This window comes from Callorhinus ursinus, unplaced genomic scaffold, assembly GCF_003265705.2.
Source record: "Callorhinus ursinus isolate GAN/ISIS: 27379988/994484 unplaced genomic scaffold, GSC_fseal_2.0 scaffold57, whole genome shotgun sequence".
In the NCBI taxonomy this organism is placed as follows: domain Eukaryota; kingdom Metazoa; phylum Chordata; class Mammalia; order Carnivora; family Otariidae; genus Callorhinus; species Callorhinus ursinus.
The window spans coordinates 5928307-5951485 of record NW_027397119.1 but is presented as its reverse complement, the minus strand read 5'-3'; the positions used below and the strand labels follow the sequence as shown (position 1 = coordinate 5951485).

General features: G+C 55.5%; 1 protein-coding gene across 3 annotated transcripts in view; it reads left to right on the top strand.

Moving 5' to 3' along the window:
* Window positions 1–23179, top strand: part of SYT2 (synaptotagmin 2) — a 107106-nt gene that overhangs the window by 78912 nt on the left and 5015 nt on the right. For 2 of the 3 annotated variants that reach the window (XM_025855294.2, XM_073884468.1), the window contains exons 2-8: window positions 16067–16261; window positions 17235–17401; window positions 18774–18893; window positions 19377–19544; window positions 19914–20081; window positions 21426–21543; window positions 22461–22594. In XM_025855294.2, the coding sequence (XP_025711079.1) occupies window positions 16084–16261; window positions 17235–17401; window positions 18774–18893; window positions 19377–19544; window positions 19914–20081; window positions 21426–21543; window positions 22461–22594 (1053 nt within the window). In that variant the 5' untranslated portion in view covers window positions 16067–16083. Of the gene's footprint in view, window positions 1–16007; window positions 16262–17234; window positions 17402–18773; window positions 18894–19376; window positions 19545–19913; window positions 20082–21425; window positions 21544–22460; window positions 22595–23179 lie in introns of all 3 variants that reach the window. The other variant, XM_073884469.1, reaches the window with a different exon arrangement.

Genomic DNA, 23179 nt, shown 5'->3' with positions numbered 1-23179 from the left:
ATGGTTTACTAAGAGAGGCCTGGCTACCAGCGCAAAGAGCTGCAGTCTCCCGGAAGTACAGAGAAGGGTGCTGAGCTTAACCTGGGCCACAGTATGGTGCTTAGGAGAGGCCCACCTGCCCTCCACCGCCCGCCCCGCCCCAGAGCCACCCCTGTGTGCTCCTTGCAGGTTCCAGCCCCTCGGGAACAAGATATGGGCACAATACCATGCTCTACAGTCACTGTCCCCGAGCCTCACAACCCTACAAGACAGGTATTATTCTCATTCTCATTTTACAGATGGAGAAGCAAGACCCAGAGAGGCTGAGCTAAGCTACCTGCCCAAGTTCACAGGGCTGCAAGTGGCAAAGCTGAGACTTGAAGCCAGGTCCATCTGATCCAGAGGCTGGGCACTAATGTGCACCCCGTGGCTGGCCCCCCCTCCCCCTGCCCCCGGGGCTTGACCTGGCTCCGTTTCCTCAGTGGTCCTGCCTCCCAGTTTTGGATCCACATAGAATCCAAGCTGGACTTTCCAACTTGGTATTGTCCTGCAGCTCTTTCCTCCTCTAGCCTGTTGGCATTTTGAGGACGTGGTTTGCCCCTCTGGGCCCCTATTCCCCATGTCTGTTCTGGCCCCCAGGTGAGGCAGGAGAAATTTGGCTTCTTTGGGGAATATAATTGTGCCCCCGGGACTTGCATGACCCACTTTAGTTTTTGGAGACCAATAGCTGTCAGAGTGTTGGCAGTAATGGGCATCTTCATCTGAAAAGTGAAGGGCGCATCTTTTTCCCAAGGGCCTGTCCAGCATCTGGGAGGAAATGGGGGGGAGCAGACTGCATCTTCCTCAGCTGACCCCCCTCCCGGGTGCCGAGAGCACACTGGGCTCCCCTGACTGCCCCCAGCTCCCTGCTTAGCCCCCAGTGAAATACTCTGCCACCTGAGGGCAGTTCTTTCCGTCCTATGGGGCAGGGGAAATTAGACACGATGTGAGTGTACCCTGCTCGGCCTCAGTTTCCTCATCTGTAAAATGGGGATACTAGTACCTACCTGACACGGCTGAGCATGAAATGGAAGTCAGTGTGGCGCTCAGTAGAACCTCTAGGAAGGGGAGTTTTCCGTCCTTTCCCCTGGCACATACCCCCACCCTGTGGGCCCAGGGCCTTTGTGATATCTTTCCCCCACACTTAGTCCCGAGAGCTGGGGCTGCTTGTTAGGAGGCAAAGAGCCCTGGGCTGGGTGCCAGGAAATCAGGGTTCCAGTTCACAGTGAGGCCTTGGGTAAGTTGATCTCTGAGTCTCAGGGGTCTCTTGTCATTGGGGAGAATCCCATCTGCTCTACCTCTGAGAAGCTCTGAGTGTGTCGTCTTTCCCTGAGCTGCTTCAGGATGGAGCTGAGTTTTCTTCATCTCGTATTCCCAGCACTTAGCTCTGACGTTACCTTCAAGGTTGGATAAGGCGGATAACCTCTGCCCCTTCCCTCATTAAGGAGGGAAGTAATCTTCATGCCCTTCCTCAGCCTGCGACTCTCCTGAGGTCTGACCTGCATGGGACCCCCTTTCCCGAGGGAGGGAGGAGAGTGAGGAAACAGCTTGCCAGAGGCTGCGGGTGTCCCTCCCTCTGCAGGCCTGCCTCCCCTGGGCCAATGACAACTCAGGCCCTAGGCTGTGGGGATCTGGCCTTGACAGCATGCCCCAAGCCTTGGAGTCTCCCTTCTCCCCTCCGAAACAGGGGGCTTGCTGGATGTGGCTGCCCGAGGGGAGGGTGCAGTGCCTGGTGACACCCTCATCTTCTTAGTCCCCGCCTGCCAAGCCCAACAGCCAGGCAGCTCCTGGGTGCAGGGCCGGGCGGCAGGAAATGCAGAAGCCAACACGACACCTCCCACCCGGCAGCCCTTACGGTCCTCAGGGAGCTGAGCCTCACGCAAGTGACTGACACAGGCAGGGGTGGTGCAGTCTCCCCAGGACCGGGGCGGGGGGGGCGCTGGGAGGAGAATCCCCAGCCTCGGGCTCCCCAAAGTGCCCCTCACCTCCTGGCCCGAGCAGGACTGGAGAGCAGAATCCCTGGCTCTTGGCCAGAGCTGCCCACGGTCAGTGTGGATGCCACCAGCCCCGCTGGGGAGCACCGAGGAGAGGAAAGGCGGGTGCGCTCAGGGGTCACTCTGCGGCAGCGCGCTGTGGCCGATGTCATTCTCATGGGGCCCTGCCAGGACAGGCACCTCGCCCTGTCTCTGTAGCTGAGGAATGATGCTGGGGCCTGAGCCCCGCTCCCAGGGGTGTCCAGCTGCTAGGCGCCTGGTCCGAACCCAGCCCTGTGTTCCAATGCCCACGTTCTCCTAACTACACCGGCACCCCTCGTGCTGCTCATGCTCAGAGGTTAAGGTCTCCAAGCATCTCAGAAGGTCACGGGGCCACCCAGGGAGGTGCAGAGGCACTTTCCAAAGGGCGGAAGGAAGGGGAGAGACACCAGGTCCCCCGATGCCTCCTTTGGGTCCCACCCCTCAGGCCACCTGTGGAAGCAGAGGATCCGCTCGCCTGAGGGGCTGGCAAGAGGTGACAAGGATGCTGCAGGGGGGCTGGGGGCCTGTAGTCTCCCCTACCCCCGGGGCTCTGTGGTTCTGCAAGGTGCCCCACGCTGGGGTCCGTCCCATTCGCGATCCAAGCACAGAGTCTTCGCGTGTCATCCCCAAGTTCTGGACAAGGGGTGTGGTCTGAGACCCCTGTTCTCTCTTCCTAGGGCTTCTCACGTTCCTGCATATGGCTGCGTGATGCACACATTCACTCGCTTGTTTACACTGGTGTTCATGGTGCCGTGCACGTGTGTTAGCACGGTCACATGTGCTGTCACACACAGGGCCTTGCTGGTACCCCACACTTCACTGTCCCGGTCCTTCTGTGGCTGCTGTTGCTTGGCTCGGCTGGGCCTGAGGGATGCAAAGCCGAGCCGCAGTTCTGCTCCATCACTCGGCTAATGGCGCCGTCCACCACTTGCCCCTCCTCCTCTCCGGGCTGTGAGCGTTGAGTGGGGCCTAGGAGTCCGTGAGCCTGCGCAGGGTAGGGGAGCCCTCATCTGGGCCGGGGCGGAGCCACGCCGGCTGCAGGCTCCTGGCAGACAGTGGGGGCACCAACCAGGTCTCCGTGAGCCAGGCCTCTAGGGAGGAGGCTCCTGGTGTCTCTCACTTTCTCCCTCAGAGCCTCCTAGGGCCCCTGTCACCCTGCTCCAGCCTGCTCCTCTCCCAACCACGCACACCACCCCCACACACCCCACCCTCATGTTCACACGCTCGCAGCCTCCGACACTCTCAGAAACACATCCCACGCACCACCCCACACCTCCACGCTCGCACGCTCAAATTCAAAGACTTCTGCTTTCCGCCCAGCCTCTAACCCCCGGTCCCTTAGCAGGGCAGCACTTAGCAGACTAGTGTGTTCAAAGCTTGTAACGTTTAGTCAGGAAGAAGATGCGTCAGTTTTTAACGGTTTTTAGCTCAAAATGAAGATGTGCGTTTGGCATGCAGGATAACAGGGGCCGTGTTGGGAAGTACAGAGCCGTTCACATGTGGCAGAGCAGGGGGGCCTGTGGATTTGTGTTGGGTAATCACTACTAAGCCACCAGGTTCCTGTTCCACAACCAGGGCTTCCCCGCGTGCTACAGGGAGCAGCACCCCTGGCTGAACGTGACAAGGGCACAGCCCCTCCCCCGCCCCAGGCCCCGACCCTCGTGCCCCCCACTCACAGCACACACAGAGGCTCTGTGACACTTTGGGGGTCAGGCCTCCGCACCCCCACTGCACCAGGCAGCCTGGGGGTTACGGGTCTCCAAGCTGCCACGTATCCCCACTCAGTCAGGCTCCCCCAGCCTTCCCAGCCCGTTCCCGAGTGTCCTGACACCCAACCCATGGAAGCCCTCTCCTCCACCCCGGAGAGCTGCCTGTGGGTCTGGGAGACATTGTCGGCTGCGGGGCAGGGGGGCTCTGGACAAAGACCCAGGATTCTGAGTCTTGGGAGAAGGGAGGGAATGCAGCAGGTCCAGGGGTAGTGGGACCCCTCAGACTGGCAGCCCGGGAGCTCTGGTCCCGGCCAGTGGCTGGCGGGCCGCCGGCGGAGGTGACTCAGCAGCTTCTCCCTCGGTGCGGTGCTCGCTCTGCGGAAGTCTGCACCCCAGCGCCGCTCCCCACCGCCGGGGGGCTCCTCTGTCCTGGTCCCAGCTGTGGTCCCGGCTGGGGTGGCAGAGGGACGCGGGCCCCCGGGGCCTGGCCTGATCCCTGCCCACCCCCAGCACCCCCTGCACCCTGCTCCTGTTAAGCAAGGATGAACTGGAACCCGTGGGCTGCTGGGGGTGGGGCAGGGGCGACAAAGAGCAGGGAGTCGAGGACTTGGCTGTCCCTGTCGCTCAGCCGCCGCTCAGCCACGCTACTTTTTCAGACAAGCGGTTTGGCCTGCGTTGTCTGCCGGGTTCCCTCAGCTCCCACGGTCCGGGGCTTCCACTGGTCTGTGATGAAGAGTAGCTGTGTCCCGAGTCTAGCTTCAGGGACAGACGGCCGGCAGCAGGCATGCAGCCTTCCCCTTCGGTCACCGCTGGCCAGCACAGCAGGGATGGTTAACCGCCGGAGGTGCCAGCAGAGGCTTGGGAGGGACTCAGTCCTGCTCATCGCCTCCCATCACCTCCTGCGGACCCCGGGCCTCTCCTCAGGTGGCCTGGGATTTGCTGATGCAAAAGAAGGGAAAGGAGTGTGAGCTGAGTGTCGCAGGAGGATTGAAGTTAGACCCTGGGAGGGACTTTCTAGCTCTCTGGGACCCTGCAGTGGGTCAAGAGCAGGCTCTGCTTCTGTAGACAAGCAGTGGCAACCTTGCTGCAGATCGAGGTGTGTGTGGCCTGCCCCAGGCCTCGCTACACAAGGAACTCACAGAGATGGCTAAGTTATTGTCAAAATGAGCTAGAAAAGTAATTCACTGAAACTTTATCCTCTGCCTCCCAGGACCAAATGCGGGACTGGAGCATTGGTTCAAAAAAGAAAGAAACTTATCCTGAAGTATTGATCTTTTTAGTCTGCTGGCTTTGGTGAGAGGCATCTTGCTGGTTGCCTATTTCCATCTCATTACTTTGGATTCTGCAAATACAACCTGAGGAGACATTAAATATGTTGTATCCAGTTAGCACCCCGTTATCTGTACTGAGACCGGGCCTGAGTGTGGTAGTCCACCGAGGTGCGGAGTCCGCAGATCATACTGAATGGGTCTGAGGTAGCAGTTGGTGGTGAGTGTGTGTGCACGTGCACGCACATGTGCTTTGCGTGGGGGGTGGGAGTCAAACTTACTCATCTTTGGTGTGGGGTCACAGTCCAATTTTGAAGGGAGTCTCATCAGGGAGGACACCCTGGGGGCCCACAAGCCAGTTGAGAAGAGTGTGGGGCCTCAGAGCTGCCGATGCATTCTAGGGCAGAGGAGAAGTGGGGTGAGGGAGCAGGGTGGCCTCTGGGCGAGGCAGGGGAGGGCTTGATGGTGACTCCCAAGCTGGGTGATTCCTGGGTGAGCTACACAAACCCCCCCCATTTGTGCCCTCTTTTGCAAGGCTGGGGACCGGGCTCCTGGTTCTGAAGCCCCCGGGGTGGGGGAGGGGATAGGCAGATACATTTGTGTGCTTCAAAATCTAAAAAGCACAGCGGTCTATCTGCCAACTACTCCTTCCCAACTCCTCTCCCCTGAAGCAACGGCGACGCATGTCACCAACTGCCTCTGCATCTTTCCAGAGCCAGTCTCTGAATATATAAGCACATGTCTACACACGTCTCCCGCTTTCCCTCCACCGATATTATGCTTACTCTCGTACATATTCATTTTTCAATTAACATTCTCTTGAGATCTACACCTACCCAAAGAGCGAAGCCCTGGGGCAGGTTAACCTCCATGATGCTCCCACATAGCCTGACCACGAGCTGAGCAAAGACAAGCTGAGTAAAGACCCTAAAGGCAGAGCATCCAAGAGCTTCTGTGGGTGTGAGTGTGAGTGGGTGCGAGGCCAGCACATGCAGCCTTCTGCCTCTCATCTGACCCCCTTCCATCCTACCCGACAGGTTATGGTCAACGGCATCTTAGATAACAGGGATCACAGCTGAGCTCTGAGCACCTCTGGGTGTTTGGAGTCAGGAGGAGACAGCCTCCAGATGCCTGTCGTTTCTGCTTTCTGGGAGGGCTCTCTGGAGAAGGGGATGGCCCTCCCTGTCTTGCTGTACCCCAAGGCTTTCTGTTCATATGACCTTTTTTTTTTTTTTTTAAAGATTTTATTCATTTATTTGACAGGAGACACAGCGAGAGAAGAAACACAAGCAGGGGGAGTGGGAGAGGGAGAAGCAGGCTTTCTGCCGAGCAGGGAGCCCCATGCGGGGCTCGATCCCAGGACCCTGGGATCATGACCTGAGCCGAAGGCGGACGCTTAATGACTGAGCCACCCAGGCGCCCCTCATATGACCTTCTTAACACCCACCTGCTATCCTGCTTCCTCCCCTGCTCCGGGCTGCTTCCTCGGGTTTGTTCCTACGTGACAGAAAAATGGATGAGATAAAGAATAAGTCAACCAGGGTTTCGCTGGCTCCCCGACACTGCCCCCCCCCCCCCCCCCCACCAGGCCGAACGTGGCTGCTCGCCCTGCCAGAAGGGGCCGCGGGCAGCGAGCTAGTGCTCAGGGACTCCAGCGTGGGCTCGAGTGGGCAAGGACTGTTAGACCACAAGCACCTCCTCACCTGGCCCTGCCCCCTCCCCGCTCCGGGCCCACTTACTCCGGTGTCCAGCAGAGCTTGACTGAGGTGGCCATATCTTTGCTTTTCTCCATGAGAGTGCAGGGCTGTGGGGAGGAGGGAAAGCTGGGGAAGGGGTACATGCAGGTGAGGAGGACTCGTTGAGTGGTGGCTGGAGTCCGGAGGTGGGACTGACTTCCCCCGAGGAGAGAAGGAGAGGCCAGAGGGCTGGGGACTGAGACTGTCACAGGAGCCAAGTGGCCATCCTGGACAGACAGACAGATGGACAGCAACCATCTGGGCATGGGGGCAGAAGGGAATACCGGTGGAGATTCTCCACTCTACCCGGCTACTCAGCTTCAGCTCCACCCCTGCTCCTTGGGCTTCTGTTCCCACTGTTGGAGGCTCCCCCTTGCTGCGGCCTGCCCCCTAACCCCACCCGGGGAGGGGGGAAGGGAGTGGGAGAGCAGGGGCTGACCTCAGGCAGACTTGGGCTCCAGTCATGATGCTGACTGTGGGGCAGGCACTCAGCTGAGTGGAATTCGTCTTATCTCTGAAATGACTGTGCCCTCCCAGGCAGATTCATCAAGAACAAAACCAGAAACATAACTGATTATTGAGTTCTTCGTGCCTGTAGTTTCCTCCTGCAGCCTTTGATGGAAGCCAGGTGGAGGGCACTGTTCTGGTGCGCGGAGCCTTCGAGGCTTATCTGACTTCCAGCCACTGGTCTTGAACTTTAACTTCCCCCGGCAAGTCTCTCTGAATTCTTAGAACCTCAGTTCCCGCAGTGTGGCCACTGACCACCCGCGTCATGGTGAGCCAGGGCGCTTGTGGCGGCTCCTCGAGGGTTCCTGGGTCACACTTCCAACCCGCTGAGCCAGGCTTTGAGGGTGCGGTGCTGTGGGGGGATGGTCTGCACGAGCTTCCCAGGGTCTCCCCAGGAATTAGACTCTTCCTCATGCTTTCCCCTATCTGCTCCTGGCTGGGTCTCCCAAGCTCCCCTTTCCCCCCTCCCGCCCCGCCCCCCGCCCGCTGTCAGACCTTGACCCCCGACCCTGCAGGCCCAGAGCAGGCGCCTCCACCCAGCCCCCAGCCTGTCTCTCCGGTGTCCTGGTGTTGCTGTTACAGCACCTTGCAGCCATCCCTGCCTGATGGTACCATGTCATGCTTTCCCACTCTGGCGATTCTGACCAGACAGAGGAGTTCACTCCGTCCTGGGAGCCCCTGGAGCCTCCAATCATTTATCATCCTCAGCCCTTCCAGCTGGCTGCCTTCCCCAGGACTGCAGCCTGAGCCATGAGGAAGGCCAAGGCAGCTATAAATTCCTGAGGGTTTGGCTTTTCCTTCTTTCCTGTGCTTGTCTCCGTCTCTGCTCAAGACGCAGGAAGCCTGCATCCCAGAGTGGGGAAGAGCCCTGGAGATGAAGGAGGCGGCTGTGCTGGAGGGGAAGGAGCATTGGATGGGGTTCCAGAAGATTCTGCTCCCAGCGCTGCTAGCAGCATGGGGTGTGTGGCCTTGGACAAGTCACTTCACCTTTCTGGGCCTCTGTTTTCCATAGGACTATTGGGAACTGGTGCTGAGTCTTCAACATCTTGTTTCCTTAGCTTATGGTGGAATGAGTAGGGAAGAAAAAGCTGACCCCTTGGGGCGCCTGGGTGGCTCAGTCAGTTAAGCGGCTGCCTTCAGCTCAGGTCATGATCCCGGGGTCCTGGGATCGAGCCCCGCTTTGGGCTCCCTGCTCGGCAGAGAGCCTGTTTCTCCCTCTCCCTCTGTCTGCTGCTCTGCCTACTTGTGCTCTCTCTCTATCTCTGTTAAATAAATAAAAATCTTAAAAAAAAAAAAAAAGAAAGAATAAAAGAAAAAAACTGACCCCTTAAGCTTACCCAAGAGGGGACATAAAACTTAACCAACTGAGCCACCCAGGCGCCCAAGAGGGGACATAAAACTTTGTTGTTTTTAGAAATGCGTACGTGCACTAGAAATAGTTGGTGATGTCACAAACATTCACAACTGGGTGAGTTCTAAGAGGCTGGAGAGCGCAGGCATTGTGGACATGAAAGGCTTGTGACTCATCCATTCCTGAACAGAGAGTTATGAGGGCCTACTATGTGCTAGTCAGAAATCTCTATTCATGAATCTTAAAGTGAGTGGAGACATAAAATGATAAAATATAGCGTATGTTGGTTGATGATAAGTGCTATAGAGAAAAAAAGGGGGGGAGGTGCCAGTGGTTTGTGGGGTTTGCACTTTCGGAAACGGTCATCACAGATGACCTTGCTGAGCTGCAGACTAGCCATGTGGAAATCTGCAGGGAAGAGTGTTTCAGGCTGAGGGAAGAGCAGGTGCCAAGGCTCTGAGTTAAGAGTGTGCTTGGCATGGGTGAAGATCTGGAAGGAGGCCAGCGAGGCAGAAGGAGGGAAGGAGGAGAGCCCGGGTGGGCAGGGCGGGGAAAGGAGTGAGGGCACCGGCTGGGTGTGCAGGGCCTTGAAGGCTGTCGGGAGGACGGGGAACTTTGAGGGAAATGAGCCGCTAAAAGGGTTTTGTTTTAGAAACAGGATCCCTCTGCCTGCTGGACTGATAGACTAGAAATGGACAAGAGGGAAAGTAGGAAGACTGACGAGCTTCCCATCTTCCTTGTCCTGACAGAAAGGCCCCCTGAGGGGTGTCTGGTGGCTCAGTCGGTTGAGCGTCAGCCTTCAGCTCAGGTCATGATTCCAGGGTCTTGGGATTGAGCCCTGCCTTGGAAAAAGAAAGGAAGGAAGGAAGGAAGGAGAAGAAAGAAAGAAAGAAAGAAAAAGAAAGAGAGAGAGAGAGAGAAAGAAAGAAAGAAAGAGAGAAAGAAAGAAAAAGAAAGAAAAGAAAGAAAAAGAAAAAAGAAAGAAAGACCCCCTGAGAAGGGCAGACCTCAGAGACCTCGGAGGGCCCCGGGGCAGGGCAGAGGGGCAGAGGGGCCTGGAGCCTCCGGAGGGCACAGTGGGGTCATTGGGTGGTGGGGAGAGGGCTTGGGCTGCTTTCTCTCTTTACATTTTTTAACTTCCTGGACTCTGGAAGACCGCAGAGCAAGGGGATAAGGGTCATTGAGTCACTTTGGAGGGAGCAGCTCTCGAGGGGAAATGGAAACTCAGCCTGAAGAGCAGCCTTGGAAAGAGGAGACGTACTTCTCAGTGCTCTGGGCAGGCTTGGGGCCGTGGGAAGAGCACACACCATCCCATTTAATCCTAGCCTCGACTAAAGGTGCTAGGAATGCAAGGTCTGTTTGACAGTGAAGCCGTCTCATGCTCGGGGAGGTCAAAGAAACCAGCCAGGGTCAGACAGCTCGTAAGGGAATGTGCCCAACTCCATAGCACAGGGCCGGCTGCCAAGGGAGAGGAAGAGCGGGCAGCCCTCAGAACTGTGCACACCCTCACTTACCTGTCTCGTCACACACGTGCATGCACGCACACGCTCCCCATGCGCGCCCCTGGACCCAGCCTGGTGACTGTTGGAGCAGTCGGATTGAGTCTTAACATGCTTCTGGAAAGAGCCCTGCCGGCAGTTAGGCACTGGTGCCCTGGGCGTCCGGGGAAGGACAGGTTCCGGTGTCATCTGCGAGGTGACATCACGTGCCCAGTGATCTAAGAGTCTGTGTCCTGCTCATTCCTTGTTCCAATCACGTACCAAATGTTTACTGTCGTATGTCAGCCGGTATGGTATCTGCTGGGGCAGGGTCGGCAAAATTTCTCTTAAAGGACCAGACAGAGAGTAGAGATTGCAGGCTTTGCGGGCCATACAGCCTCTGCCGCAGCCACTCGGCTCTGTTGTGGTGCAGAAGCAGCCAGAGGGATTGTGTAAACGGATGAGTGTGGCCATGTTCCTGTAAAACTTTATTTACAAAGATTAGGCAGCGGGCTCGATGTGGCCCACGGGCCATAGTTCTCCAAGCCCTGCACCAGAGCTACAGGGGTGAGCGAAACAAGTGCAGTCTCTGCTTAAATAGTCCCAGGCCTCGTAAGGACTGTGAGAGTCAGGACGGAGCCATGGACAAATATCAGGCCTCCATCTGGTGGGGGTGGCGGCAGGAGCCATGAGTGTGGTCGGGAAGGCTCTCTTGAGGAGGTACCATCTGAGCCGGGCTGAGACAGATGTGCAGGCATTAGCTCCGTGAAGCTGGGGAGCGGGGCACAGCATGTGCAAAGGCCATGTAGTGTGCATGTTGGGGGCGGCGCATGTGTATTAGAAGAAATAACAGAAGGCAGGTGTGGTTGGTGTTAGAGACTCAGGGGAGGGGAAGAGGAAATGATGCTGGGTACAGAACAGGACGGCCTCGTAGGCCGCATTCAGGATTGTGGTTTGTGTCCTTGGGATGGCTTTTAACCACAGTGACATGGTCAGATTCATGTTTTATGAAGATTGCTTCGGTGGCACCTGCAGAACTGATTGGAGGTGAGCGAGAGGAAATCCAGGGGACGGAGGGGGTTTGTCAAGGGCCCAGCTGGACCTCTGGGCCTCGGAGTTCAGAAGTAAGGTGGGTTCTGACAGTCATCGGAATGGGGATGTGGCTGAGGCCAGGGTGTGCTAGAGGTCACCTGGAGGCACTTGGCCTGGGAAGAGAAGTCTTGAGGGCAAACTTTGAGGCAACTGCTGGAGTCTGAATTATGATGAGAATCAGGGAGTGGTCGGGGTGAACACGAGGGAGGTCAAGTACGTCCAAATGAAAGGTTCTGCTGGGCTCAGCAACCTTGCAGTCACCTGTGACTATGCAGAGAGCCACATCAGTGGAGTGATGGGGCAGAAGCCACGGGGGGGACGCTGAAGGGAGAGGGCTGGGGAAACAGAGACCATGGTGGGGGGCAAGGCCCTGGAGGGGGGGGGGGGGTGGGGGAGGCTAAAAAGGGGGGGGGGGGGGGGGTTTTCATTGGTTGGTTGGTGGTATTTTAAAATGGAAAAATCCAGCAGAGGGAACCTTTCTTTTTCTTTTCTTCTCTCTTTTTTTTAAGATTTATTCATTTATGATTTGAGAGAGAGAGAGCAAGTGAGCAGGGGGTGAGGCAGAGGGAGAGAATCTCCAGCAGGGCCCGACATGGGGCTCAGTCTCACAACCCCGAGATCATGACCTGAGCAGAAATCAAGAGTCGAACACTTAACAGACTGAGCCACCCAGGCGCCCCATAGAGGGAATTTTTCTTATGCCCAGCCTTTCCCTGTTCCCATTTTTGTTTTGTTTGTTTGTTTATGTTATTTGCACATTTTATTCGTTTTGTATCACTCAGTAGCTGCCAACTCTTAAAAATATGGTGGTGGCTCAAATGAAAACATTCACTATTCTAAAATAATTCCTGAGCCTACAAATAATTTTTCTTACAAGTGTATCCTCCACCATTGAAGAGGTTGCATGGTCTAGAGGAAAGTAGGATTAGGCAGGCGTCCCGAGACCTGGTGACCAGTCCCCAGTAGGCTGTGAATCAACTAGATCTGAACAAACTGGTTGACCAAGAAAGGTTGGGCATAAGGAAGAACACGGATCAAGAAGGTGTCCTGCGAAGGTCAGAGGGATCGCCTCTGAGATGGAGGGCCTGACCTTAGATAGGAGGAATCTACTCAGCTGAAACAGGAGGTTAGGAGGAGAGGGTGGTCAATATGCACGAAGGTCGGTGGTTTGGCCTCTGGTGGGGCATTATCAGAGATTTCTCTTCAATGACTTCTAATAATAACAGGCCAGGTGTTGGGGCCGTGGGTAAGCCCCAGGGCCGTGGAAATAGAAGGTTTGCAGTGTCCGTTGTGAAGGGAGGCAGAGTGAGTTGATGGGGAGTGTACCGAAGATTTCCATGCAGGGTTGAAGGGCCGGCTGGCGTTGGGAATCTCTGGGGCGCCCAGCTGCCTTCATGCAGGATGCTCGCCCACAGTGCTCAGTAGTCTGGGGGCAGTGGAGAGGACAGTGCCGATAGTGGATGTCTTCGCTCGGACTGCTGTAACACAATACCATAAACCAGGAGGCCTATCAATGACAGAAGTGTCTTTCTCAGAGCTCTGAAGGCTGGGACGTCTGAGATTGGGGTGCCAGCACGGTTGGGTTCCGGTGACAGCTCTCTTGCAGGCTACAGACCGCCGGTGTCTGGCTGCTCACATGGCGGACGGAGCCAGCTAGCTCTGGCATCTGCTTCTCCCGTGCCAACCCCATTCCTGAGGGCTCCACCCGATCACCTGAGCACTGCCGAACATCATGACGTTGAGCATTAGATCTCAACGTGAGTGAGGGGGACACAAACTCTCAGTCCCTAACGGGCGAGGGGGTCTCTCCAGGAGTGGTGTTTAGCCAGGCAGAGAAAGGGAGGAGATGGAGGGAATTAGGGAAAAAGTTATTGGCATGACCGACCATGGTGGGAAATGAAGACAGGAGGGGCTGATGGTGCCTCAGGGGGATCAAGGAGATTTCTGGAGGAAGAACAGCCTAGGCTGGGGGGAAAGTAAGTGCGAAGCTGTGAGTTGGGTTGGTGAGCCTGTGACCTGCAGTCTGCAATATGGCAGGAGCTGAGGGGGTGAGAGCGGAAGAGGTAGGAAATGCACGGGGGAGCTAGCCAGGGGCCAGAGGCCAGGCCCAGCAGAGATTTTATCTAAGTGTGATGAGAGGCCATTGGAGGGTTTAAAATAAATGGATCTGGCTGCAGTGTGGAGATTAGACAGAGCAGAGGAGACTGGAAAGCTTCCAGGTAGGTGGCTACTGGGGGACTCCAGGTGGGGGGTGGAAAGTGGCGGAATTTGGAAAACACTGTGAGTAGAGCTGAGGAGTTTGCAGATGCCTTGTGGCGGTGATGGCAGCAGAGGAATCCAGGATGACTCCCAGCACTTTCTAGATGTGTAACTGAGCAAGTGGGCCCTGCATCTACCCCACCCATCTCTGGGTGCATGACCCTGCGCCTGCCTTCTATCAAGAGCCATCTTCTCGAGCATCTTCGTTATCCCCTTGCTTAGCTGGGCAGCTTTGTTCTCGTGGTTTTTGTTTTTGTTTTTGTTTTTTTGGTCAGAAGTGGATTTAAAAGGGCCTTCTAGGCTCCAGGCCCTGGAAAAGCCACTGCTCTGTGCTACGGCTTTATTAGCAAGCCCCACGTTCCCTCCAAGCAGCTGTTTGTCATTCTCTGGTGATTCCCCAAGAACACTGGAGAATCTTTCATGGGGACCTGGGGATGACAAGGCATCCATTATTGGCTGTTTTAAACTCTTTCCCTTTCCCTCTGGAGTCAGGGTGCATTCTAGGCTTTTACTCACTGCCTCCAAAGAGCAATTTTCAAAATGTAAATTTGTACACATTACCTGCATCCTTAAAACCCTCTGACAGCTTCCCGTTAGTCTTGGGTAAAAACGAAGTCTTTGCTGTGGCCTGTGAGGTTCTGCGCCTGGGCCGGCCTGGCCAGCTGTGCCAGTGCCATCTGGACCCAGGCTCCCTCCACTCTGGTCTTTCTTTAGGTTCTGCACTCAGCACACTGCTTCCTGCTTCTGGGCCTTTGCACATGCTGTTCTCTCTGTTCAGGCTGCTCCTCTCCTCCTCACTTGGATATTTCCCACTATCCTCAGGTCTCAGTTGGTTCCTCAGGAAAGCATTTTTTCTCTCCCAGATTAGGTCAAATGTACCCCATTATAAACTCGTACCACCAAGTATCTCTCCTTTGTGGCATTTCTCAGAATTACAATTTTATATTCACTTATGTACAGTTATTTAATTTAATTTATGGCGAGTTCCACAAAGGGAGCATGATATGAGTTCAGTAAATTTGCTGAGTGATGAATGAATGAAGGGTTCTCACATTTGTCCTCTCTACTCCATCCCCTACTTTCCTACTCTGGTCTGGATCCACGTCATCTCTGGCTGGCCTGTGGAACCAGCCGTCTGCCGGCCCCCAGCCCCAGCCTCTCCTCCTCCAATGCCTGTGGAGCTATGTTCCCAAAGCCCCACTTTTAACAGAGCAGGCCACTCCTCTGCCATGCTCTCTGTCTTTCTCTTTAAAATAAATAAATAAATCTTTTTTTTTTAAAGATTTTATTCATTTATTCGACAGAGATAACGGCGAGAGAGGGAACACAAGCAGGGGGAGTGGGAGAGGGAGAAGCAGGCTTCCTGCTGAGCAGGGAGCCCGATGCGGGGCTCGATCCCAGGACCCTGGGATCATGACCTGAGCCGAAGGCAGACGCCTAACGACGGAGCCACCCAGGCGCCCCATAAATCTTTTTTAAAAAGAGAGAGAAAAGGCTTATGATAAAATCCTATGTTTAAAAAAAAAAAGAGGGCGCCTGGGTGGCTCAGTTGGTTAAGCGACTGTCTTCGGCTCAGGTCATGATCCTGGAGTCCCGGGATCGAGTCCCAGGATTGAGTCCCGCATCAGGCTCCCTGCTCAGCGGGGAGTCTGCTTCTCCCTCTGACCCTCCCCCCTCTCATGCTCTCTCTATCTCATTCTCTCTCTCAAATAAATAAAATCTTTTTAAAAATAAATAAATAAAAATTAAAAAAGCAGAATGCCGAATTACATGTAGTATGGCCTCGGCAGGTTAAAAAAAACTCTGAAAAACTGTTATAAAATGCTCCAGTATGCGAACCTGAGTTATCTCTGCATGGTAAAATTATGGGCAGCTTCTCTTTCAATCTCTTGCCTTCTGTTTTCTAGAGATGTTGATGTAGATTGAGGGCAGGGATGATGACAGCAGGAATTTGCTAGGAACAGGCAGGAATCTAGGCAGAACGAGGTCACAGAAGTTAAGGAGGAGAAAGGCTCAAGAAGGAGTCTTCGAAAGCAGAACCTTGCCTCCTTCTTAGAGTTGTGTGGTTGGATTTAAATGAGATATATATGAAAGCGATTAGGTTTGCAGGTTTTGGAGTCAGGCCGACTGGTTCACACATCAGTTTCAGAACTTACCAGCTAAGTGGAAACTGCCTGACCTCTCTGAACCTCCATTTCCACATCTGTTACATGGGAATAATAATCAAACATTAGACTATTGGGTCATGATCCTGGAGTCCCAGGATCGAGTCCGCTTCTCCCTCTGCTCCTCCCCCCGGCTTGTGTTCTCTCTCACTCTCTCTCCCAAATAAATAAATAAATAAAATAAAAATCTTTAAAAAAAACCATTGGGCTATTGTTTGGATTAAATGAGGTCATGCATGGAGAGTACTTTGCGCAGTGCCTGACTCATCTATGTCCTAACTTGATGTTGACCATTACTGTTGCTGTTTTCCCGCAGTTGTTAATATTATGGGAATTGTCTTTGCATTATAAAGGGACTATTATTAATAGTTTTTAGCTTTTGAAAGACTTTTCCTGTTCCTCTGGGTAGAGCTTTCTGCACTCAGACCTCTGGGATGTTCATCTGCTCCTGTTCCCTCTGATCTGCAGCGATCCCCTCTGCCACCATGAGGAACATCTTCAAGAGGAACCAGGAGCCCATTGTGGCTCCTACCACCACCACAGCCACAGTATCAACTGGGCTCTTACACAACTCCACCGAGAGTGAGGGCGCTGGGGAGAGTAAGGAGGACATGTTTGCCAAGATAAAGGAGAAATTCTTCAACGAGATCCAGAAGATCCCCTGTGAGTGCCCCAGGTGGCTGAGAGGGCGGGGTGAGGCTAGGGTTAGTGAAAGGCCTTGTGGGCAGGGCAGGGTGGGGAAGAGTGGGGAGAGCCACTGGGGCGTGATTGGCTGCATGTTTGGATTCCAGGATGGGTTGTTTGGGGAGCCCCTTCAGGAATGGGGGAGAGTGGGGTCTAGCGCTATTAAAAGGGAAGACAGGGTTTTATGTGCCCCAGGCTCCCGGGGGGAAAAAAGTCCTTACAGCTTAGAAAATTGTCAAAAGTTGAAACCAGAGGAAGATGAAAAGTCATGAAACAGAAGTCATTTTTGAAGTTTGCCAGTCACGTTTTGAAACTGCTTTAGTTTGGAAGATGGAAAATACCTTCCCTCCTCCCTCACTGCTTTCTGAATTCCTGGCAAAGGCTGGATAGGAGTCACCAGAGATTAAGGGGAGCAGCCCCCACCAGTGGGAGCGGGCACTTCAGGACCCCAGAGAGCAGCCCAGGGCCCATCCCCAGATATTCAAGTTTCGCAAAGCTGAGCCTTCCAGGTCCTTAAGGAGCTTGGCCTGCTGGCCCTGGGTCAGCCCTCTCAAGACTGGACATAGGGAATGGGTTGAAGGGGCTCTTCCTATACCTGGGTCAGATAAGGACCATCCCATGCTCTCCAATATAAGCCAGTTTTCCATAGATCAAACGAGTCAAAACTCAACAGAGCCAAACTGATGTTCTTCCTTATATATACCTGGCTGCTATCTCTCAGTTAGGGGGCTATATCCACAAGGGCAGTAGGCTAAGGAGAGAGCAAGGTATTAATGAAAAGACACGCAAAAAGGATATGCAACTTACACGTCAAGCACTCATGAGTGTGTGGTTTAAAAAGGTGGAGTGTGGGCATTGGACTTCCTAGTCTCACCCATTTTAGCCAATGCTATGGGGTCAGGGGCTGTAAGGCAGAGCACTGCTGACTTCGGGGTCCTCTCTGTGTGGGCAGTACCACCCTGGGCACTGATCGCCATTGCTGTGGTCGCTGGCCTCCTGCTCCTCACCTGCTGCTTCTGCATCTGCAAGAAGTGCTGCTGTAAGAAGAAGAAGAACAAGAAGGAGAAAGGCAAAGGCATGAAGAATGCCATGAACATGAAGGACATGAAAGGGGGTCAGGTAGGACAATGCAGGGGTGGGAGGATCGGAGAGGGGCCCAGCCCAGCCATTCCAGATGCTGGAAGGTGAAGCAAAGGCTTCTGGGCTCTACAGTCAAAACAGCTCCCCTTCTTAGACCTCCACACGCCCTCCCCCTGCCTATTGCCTACGTCTCTAGTGAAATGTTGTCTACCCATCAGCTGGTGGGAAGGGGGGACTTACTCACGTGTTAGCACGGACTCATCCTTGAAAAGACAGAGGAAGAGAACAATATATTGACCCCCAAAGAGGCTATGGGACAAAATGTTGGAAAGAGAAACCCCAACCCTCCAGGAAACCGCCATTGGAGTGGCCCTGTGTTTTCTTGCCAGAAGAGACTAAAGGAGAAAATCTCGCTGGAGGCATCTGCTTGGGATGGGTGCGGGATCAAATGAGGTGAAAGAATGGTCCTGGGGCACCAAGACAGGGCCAAGTGGAATCCATCTCTCTAGTCACATTATCCTTTGGTTTATTTACCCCTGTTTTGGGGGTTTGATTGGCCTGGAAATGTCCTTTGGTCAACCCTAGTTTCTCCTTTTAATTTTCCAAAGGCCCCGGGGTACTTCACTTTTACCCACATTCGTTCATTTGTTCTGGGAGTGACTAGGAGAAATCTCTTGCTCAAGAAATCAATATGGAGGATGGGAGGAAGGGCCTGATCTCCAGAAGTCAGCCAGAGATTAAAGCCTTTGAGTGCTTGAGTGTGCATGTGTATACATGCCTGTATGTGTGTGAATGTGTGTGTGTGTGTCACGCGCACGCCCCCGAAAGAAGCCTGCACTATGAAGTTGGGGCGGGAGGGAAGACCCCAAGAATGATCTGGGTGTCGCTCAGCCTGGTCTCACCAGGTGCCTGTAACTTCAGGGGCTGGTCTGAGCTGTAGGATTTTCTCTTACATCACTTTTTCCCTTCTCTTCTCACCTCTGTGGACTCTCCATACTCATGAATGCCTGGACTGTGCTCCTGGTAAGTCTTGCCCAGGGTGGGTGGGGCCTGAGCTGGGGAAGAATTGGGGAGCGGCTACCAAGGGAAGCCCCTCTCCCCTACCTCAAGAAGCGCTAGAGCATCGGCGTGGTGCCTGGCCTCATAGGACTGTGTCTTGCAAGGAGAGAGGCACACCCAAACCAGAGCTGCGTCTTCTGGACACAGGCTGGGGTTCTGAGGGGCCGCCTGGGGGCTTTGAGGGGCTGTGGCAGAAGCAAGTTCCCAGGACAGTGCCACATTCCTACTCCTCGCCCCACACCCGGCTCCGAGTCAGGGTGGGCACAGAGGGGCTGGCTTCCCGATGGCCCTGCGCCAGCTAGGCTCCTTTCTCTCCTTTTAACTCACCCCTCCTCTTGCCCAGCCCCCACAGGACGATGATGATGCAGAGACTGGCCTGACTGAGGGAGAAGGTGAAGGGGAGGAAGAGAAAGAGCCAGAGAATCTGGGCAAACTGCAATTTTCCCTGGATTATGATTTCCAGGCCAACCAGGTATGAGGGCTGGGCTGAGGGGTGAAGTGGGGGACGGGGCATAGGGCTGGGATCTGGGTGGGAGGGGGATAGAAACAACCCCACACTCCCACACCCTTCACCCCCCACCTCGGCCCATAGACATCGCTCCCTTCCATGGAGTGGGGTGGGCTGGAAACCCTGGGCATGTACCCCAAGACACTGACTCTGCCTTGGCCACCAGCGTGCTCTAGAGAAGGTTCCCTGGCTCAGATGGGCTCTGCTGTAAACTTGCCCACCAACCTTGGGCAAATCAGTTGCCCTCTCTGTTTCCGCTTCCACTGATATCATGCCAAATTCCTGGGGCTGGAGATGGAGACCGGTCTTCTTCTCTAACACCAGCCTGTTCCTACCCCAGCCCCCCAGCAGCCCGCCGCTGGGGAAGGGTTGGTGCATGCTGGGTTCGGGGCCAGGTCTGATGTTGGAGCAGTCCTGAGACTCAGGGCCCCCTTGTTGTCTCCACAGCTTACCGTTGGCGTTCTGCAGGCTGCTGAATTGCCTGCCCTGGACATGGGAGGCACCTCAGACCCTTATGTCAAAGTCTTCCTTCTTCCAGACAAGAAGAAGAAATACGAGACCAAAGTCCATCGGAAGACACTGAACCCTGCCTTCAATGAAACTTTCACCTTCAAGGTGATGCGGGCTGGAAGGATAATGCCAGTTCCCTCCCCGATCCCAATTCCATTTGAGTTCTGCAGACCTTTCCTTGGTCCTTAGCCATGGCTAAGGCCCTGAAATGAGCTCAGGCTGGAACGATGGCAGGTTGGACTGTGGGCTTATGTGTGAGGTCACTGCTCAGGCTCCTGTAGGCCTGGGACATCCCCCCTTCCCAAACACATTCTGCTCCCCCAGGCCCCGAAGTCTTCTCTCTGTCTCTACACACTCACCGAGAGTCCCGTGGGCTATCGGGAACAGAGCTCAGACCCAGGGTCCTGCCCACAGCAGCCCCTGGAGGTGCGTGAGTTGCTTTGACCCCTCTCTGATCCTGCTTGTGCCCTGCAGGTGCCATACCAGGAGCTAGGAGGCAAAACCCTGGTGATGGCTATCTATGACTTTGACCGCTTCTCCAAACACGACATCATTGGAGAGGTAAAGGTGCCTATGAACACCGTGGACCTAGGCCAGCCCATCGAGGAGTGGAGAGACCTGCAGGGCGGGGAGAAGGAGGAGGTGAGAGGGGGAAGATGAATGTGGCTGCCGACCTGGGTTACCGCCTATTGGCCTGACAGGGAGAGGGCGGGCTTTAGAGTTAGTGAGCCGGGTTAGGATCCCAGCTCCACACCCTCAGCTGTGTGACCCTGCATACGTCACTGAATCTCTTTCGACTTGGGTTCTCTCCTGTAGTCTGTTTTTGCAGGTGAGAATTACCTATCTCTGTAATGCACCCGGCACCCAGTAGGCATTTGGCATCTAGTAGGTGCTCAAGTAAAGGAGAACACCATTATTATTTTACTCCTAAGTTCCTGCTGTCACTTAGGGCCAGTGATTCATGACTTTGTGCCTCAGTTTACCCACAGGGAAAGCCCACATTTATTCTAAAAGTTTCTCAGTATGGGGGCTTGTCCTCCCAGCAACTGCTACAGCATTCAATCACTTACCAAACACTTACCGAGCACCTACTGTGTGCCAGATACTCCATTTTAGCCACTGCTCCTTCCAGGCATCGGTCCTTTGTCTCAGCCAAGCCCCTGCTGTGTGTCCAGCACAGTACCAGGTGGTAATGGAGGGGGTGAGAAGAGACACTTAACACACCCTTCCTTACCTTGGGGCTCACGCTGTGTGGGAGCAGGGCCAGCACACCTAAGCTGGGATATGGGTGAGGTGGTCAGAATTGGCCCAAGTGGCCCCATCTCTGAGAAGCTCGACTCTGGTGTGATGTTGGCAGAGCTCGCAGGACTCAGCAGCCCTGGGTTCTCATCCTGCCTCCAGTGCGAAATTGTGGGGCTTTGTGGAACTCTCAGTGGTCACAGAGAACCCTCCACTTGTCTATGTGAAAGCGTTGCGGGCACAGTAACCCAGGAAAAGGGATGCAACGTGCTTTGAGGACCACGGATCACTGTGCCAGTGGAATGGTTGTTGGGAGCTACCTCCAGGGCGGAAGGGTCAGGGAGGAAGACCTCTGAGACACTCAGTTTCGCTGTGTCCTTGGAAAGGAGCCCTTTCCAGTGCGCCACACCCACTCCTTCCCTCCTCCCCTGGGCCTGGGGTGGGAGCCCGGACGCACCCCACGCCCCGCGCCTTCTGTCAGGCACACACTCCTGCCCGCAGCCTGCGCTCCCTCCACTCACTCCTGAGGCCCTGGTTCCTGCAGTCCCCCTCTCGGGGGCTTTGTTGAACTGCAGCAGGAGGCCCCGCCCCCAGACCTTCTCCAAACGTCACAGATGTGGGGACTGGGGACCCAGAGAGCAGGGGAGGCACCACTGTCTTGCTAGTCTCGGCAAGAGGGGCATGAGCCGTGTTGGAAGTGGTGGGATGGCTGAGATGACCCTGAGTCCTGCTCTCCCCCCTGGACAGCCAGAGAAGCTGGGCGACATCTGCACCTCCCTGCGCTACGTGCCCACGGCCGGGAAGCTCACCGTCTGCATCCTGGAGGCCAAGAACCTGAAGAAGATGGACGTAGGCGGCCTTTCAGGTACGTGCAGGGCTTCTGGCTGCCACTGGGTGGCACCAGCGAGCCAGTCACCTCCCGAGCCCTCTGTTCACACACCCGTTAGAGCCGCGCTTTCCTGCCCTGGGACATAGGGGATATGTCAGAGCAGCTGGGGGTCCTGGGGGCAGCACCGTGGAGCAGGAGACGCCCGGCTTTCCCCCCTTTCTCTGAGGGTCCCCTGTCCCCGCTCTGAGCTGCCGGGCGGTACGGGCCATGGAGGAAAGGATCAGAGAAGCTTCATCTCCCAGATGAGTTAGGGACTTCTCCCAGGGAAGTGTGGGAAGGGGACGGGGTGCAGCCCGGAGCTTGCCTCTCTGTCGTGTCACTGACCATCCGGGACACTTCTCCGGGAGAGGCCCTGCCGGCTTTACCTGGGAAGGGCACTGCGGGGTGGGCAGCGCGCAGAGCGGGGTTGACCCACAGCATGGGGCCTGCTGGCCCCAGCGCTGCCACTGACCAGCTGTGTGACCGGGGACACGTCGTTTCCCTTCTGTGGGCCTCAGTTTCTCATCTGCAAGGTCTGGAGGATTGGACCGAATCAGGGATGGCAGATGTGTGTGGTGCCATTAGCATTCCTCTGTCCCCTGCCTGGACAGATAGCACCAAGTGAACCCCTTACTCCTTCTGGACGAGGCCTTCCTTAGTCTCAGGAATAGCCCCCATGTAATGCTCTAGGCAGCCACAGCCAGTCAGTCCGCGGTGGTCTTAGAAGTGCAACTTTCTTGCTGCCCTTGAACTAGACACTTACTTCGCTTCTTTCGGACTCAGCAGCCTGTGCCTCAGGGCTTGCTGGGCACCTGGCCTTGGCCGGTGGGCGCTCTGGGAGGCGAGTGCATTTGGTGGGAGGGTGGGGGCGGGGCTAAGGGAGCCTCTCTGGGGCTGGGATTCTCCCTGCGCAGACCCCTACGTGAAGATCCACCTGATGCAGAATGGCAAGAGGCTCAAGAAGAAGAAGACGACGGTGAAGAAGAAGACCCTGAACCCCTACTTCAACGAGTCCTTCAGCTTTGAGATCCCCTTCGAGCAGATTCAGGTGCTCGGGTTTTCGGGCATAGCGGCACAAGCGGGTGGGGGCGGCACGTGTGCCCTCGTAGGGGCTCGAGGGAACTCACCCCAAACCTCGAGCCGCCTCGCTCAGGCAGGGAGGGCTCTGGCTCTCACTGAGCCATCCTGGGGCCTCCTCCCCGGGGCCCCTTCTACAGCTTCCCCCCGTCCCTGAGTTGAACATGAGCTATTCAGAACAAGTCATTCCTTCAGGCCTGGGGGGCAGCCGCGTGTGCGGTGCGCCCGTGAGGTTGTAGCTGCCGAGGAGGCGGGGGGTGTGGGGGGGGCAGACTCTCCTCTTCCTGCTCTCCTGGGCCAGCCGTTTCCCGCCTCGCTCATCCCTCCCCCACCTCGGCTGCTCCCTAGGTCTGCCCCCAGCTACCCCTCCGCCCCCTTCCTCTCTCCTCTTTCCTTCCATCCTCCCCTTCTCTCTCTCTCCTAGCTTCCTCCTGCCAGCAGGCTCTGTAAGTGTTGGGAGGTGAGCTCTGTGTTTCACCACGAGCGGCCGTGAGTGGGATCTGAACGTGGCAGGACCAGATACCCACCCAGCCGTCAGGGGCTTGCAGAGTGCTGG